We start from the raw sequence: 1,210 nt of genomic DNA on the forward strand, positions 1-1,210 counted from the left end.
GGAAGCTGAGCTTCAGTGGGTTTTGGGATGCACCCTGCACAGGATCCAGCCCTCGAGCAGGAATACAGGAGACTGGGGAGGGGTTTCCTCTTAGTGACTGGATATTCCTTATTTCAAAGCAAAGATGACATAAAAGTTAAATAAATATTTAGCAAGTACTGATGTGTTAAATAAATAAATATTTAGCAAGTACTGATGTGTACACATACAAGCATTCTCTTGTATATGTAGTCTATACGTACTTCAAAAATTAATGTAAACCACCTTTAAAAGAAGAAATTTCTAGACCCTTCAAATGTATTCATAGTCAGCAATTGAGGGGTTGTTTTATTAACTCAGTGGGTGTTACTATCGAGAGACACACTCATCCCAGAAGTTAGATGTGCAGAGGGCAAGGCTCAGGAAAAGTTCACCTTGACAGTGAGCCACAGGAACAAGGAATCACATTGAGGACCATGCCCTCTGAGATTCTGGGTTTCTGTAAGACAAGTTCTGTCTTCATCGACGTCTGAGAATGTCCAAGAACAAATATCATTAACCAATGATCATGGCATGGAGCTCTGTATCCCACTGTGGCATGGTCCACGTGTCACCTATCTTCTTCCTCAGAGTGGGGTGGCCTGAGCTATGAAATACCTGCCTCATGAATATGCAAATGCACTGGTGTCTACCGAGGTAAATACAGATCTGTCCTTGTCCAGAGAGCATCACACAACAACCACATCCCTCCCCTACAGACGCCCCAGAGCACAGCACCTCACCATGGACTGGACATGGAGGATCCTCCTCTTGGTGGCAACAGCTACAGGTAAGAGAATCCTCAGTTCCAGGGCTGATGAGGGGACTGGGTCCGGTCAAGTGAGATCTCATACACTCCTGTGTGCTCTCCACAGGCGCCCACTCCCAGGTGCAGCTGGTGCAGTCTGGGGCTGAGGTGAAGAAGCCTGGGGCCTCAGTGAAGGTCTCCTGCAAGGCTTCCGGATACACCTTCACTGACTACTACATGCACTGGGTGCGACAGGCCCCTGGACAAGGGCTTGAGTGGATAGGATGGATCAACCCTTACAATGGCAACACAAAGTATGCACAGAAGTTTCAGGGCAGAGTCACCATGACCAGAGATACATCGACGAGCACAGCCTACATGGAGCTGAGCAGCCTGAGATCTGAGGACACGGCCGTATATTACTGTGCGAGAGACACAGTGTGA

The 1,210-nt window shown here is 47.8% G+C and overlaps 1 gene segment (V, D, J or C); it reads left to right on the top strand.

The window, feature by feature from the left end:
• Positions 1 to 706: 706 nt before the first annotated feature.
• Positions 707 to 1,210, top strand: LOC105532927. The segment is given in 2 exon segments: positions 707 to 808; positions 894 to 1,210. Coding segments are annotated over 2 exon segments (363 nt in total).

Source organism: Mandrillus leucophaeus, unplaced genomic scaffold (genome assembly GCF_000951045.1).
Source record: "Mandrillus leucophaeus isolate KB7577 unplaced genomic scaffold, Mleu.le_1.0 Scaffold997, whole genome shotgun sequence".
Taxonomy (NCBI): Eukaryota; Metazoa; Chordata; class Mammalia; order Primates; family Cercopithecidae; genus Mandrillus; species Mandrillus leucophaeus.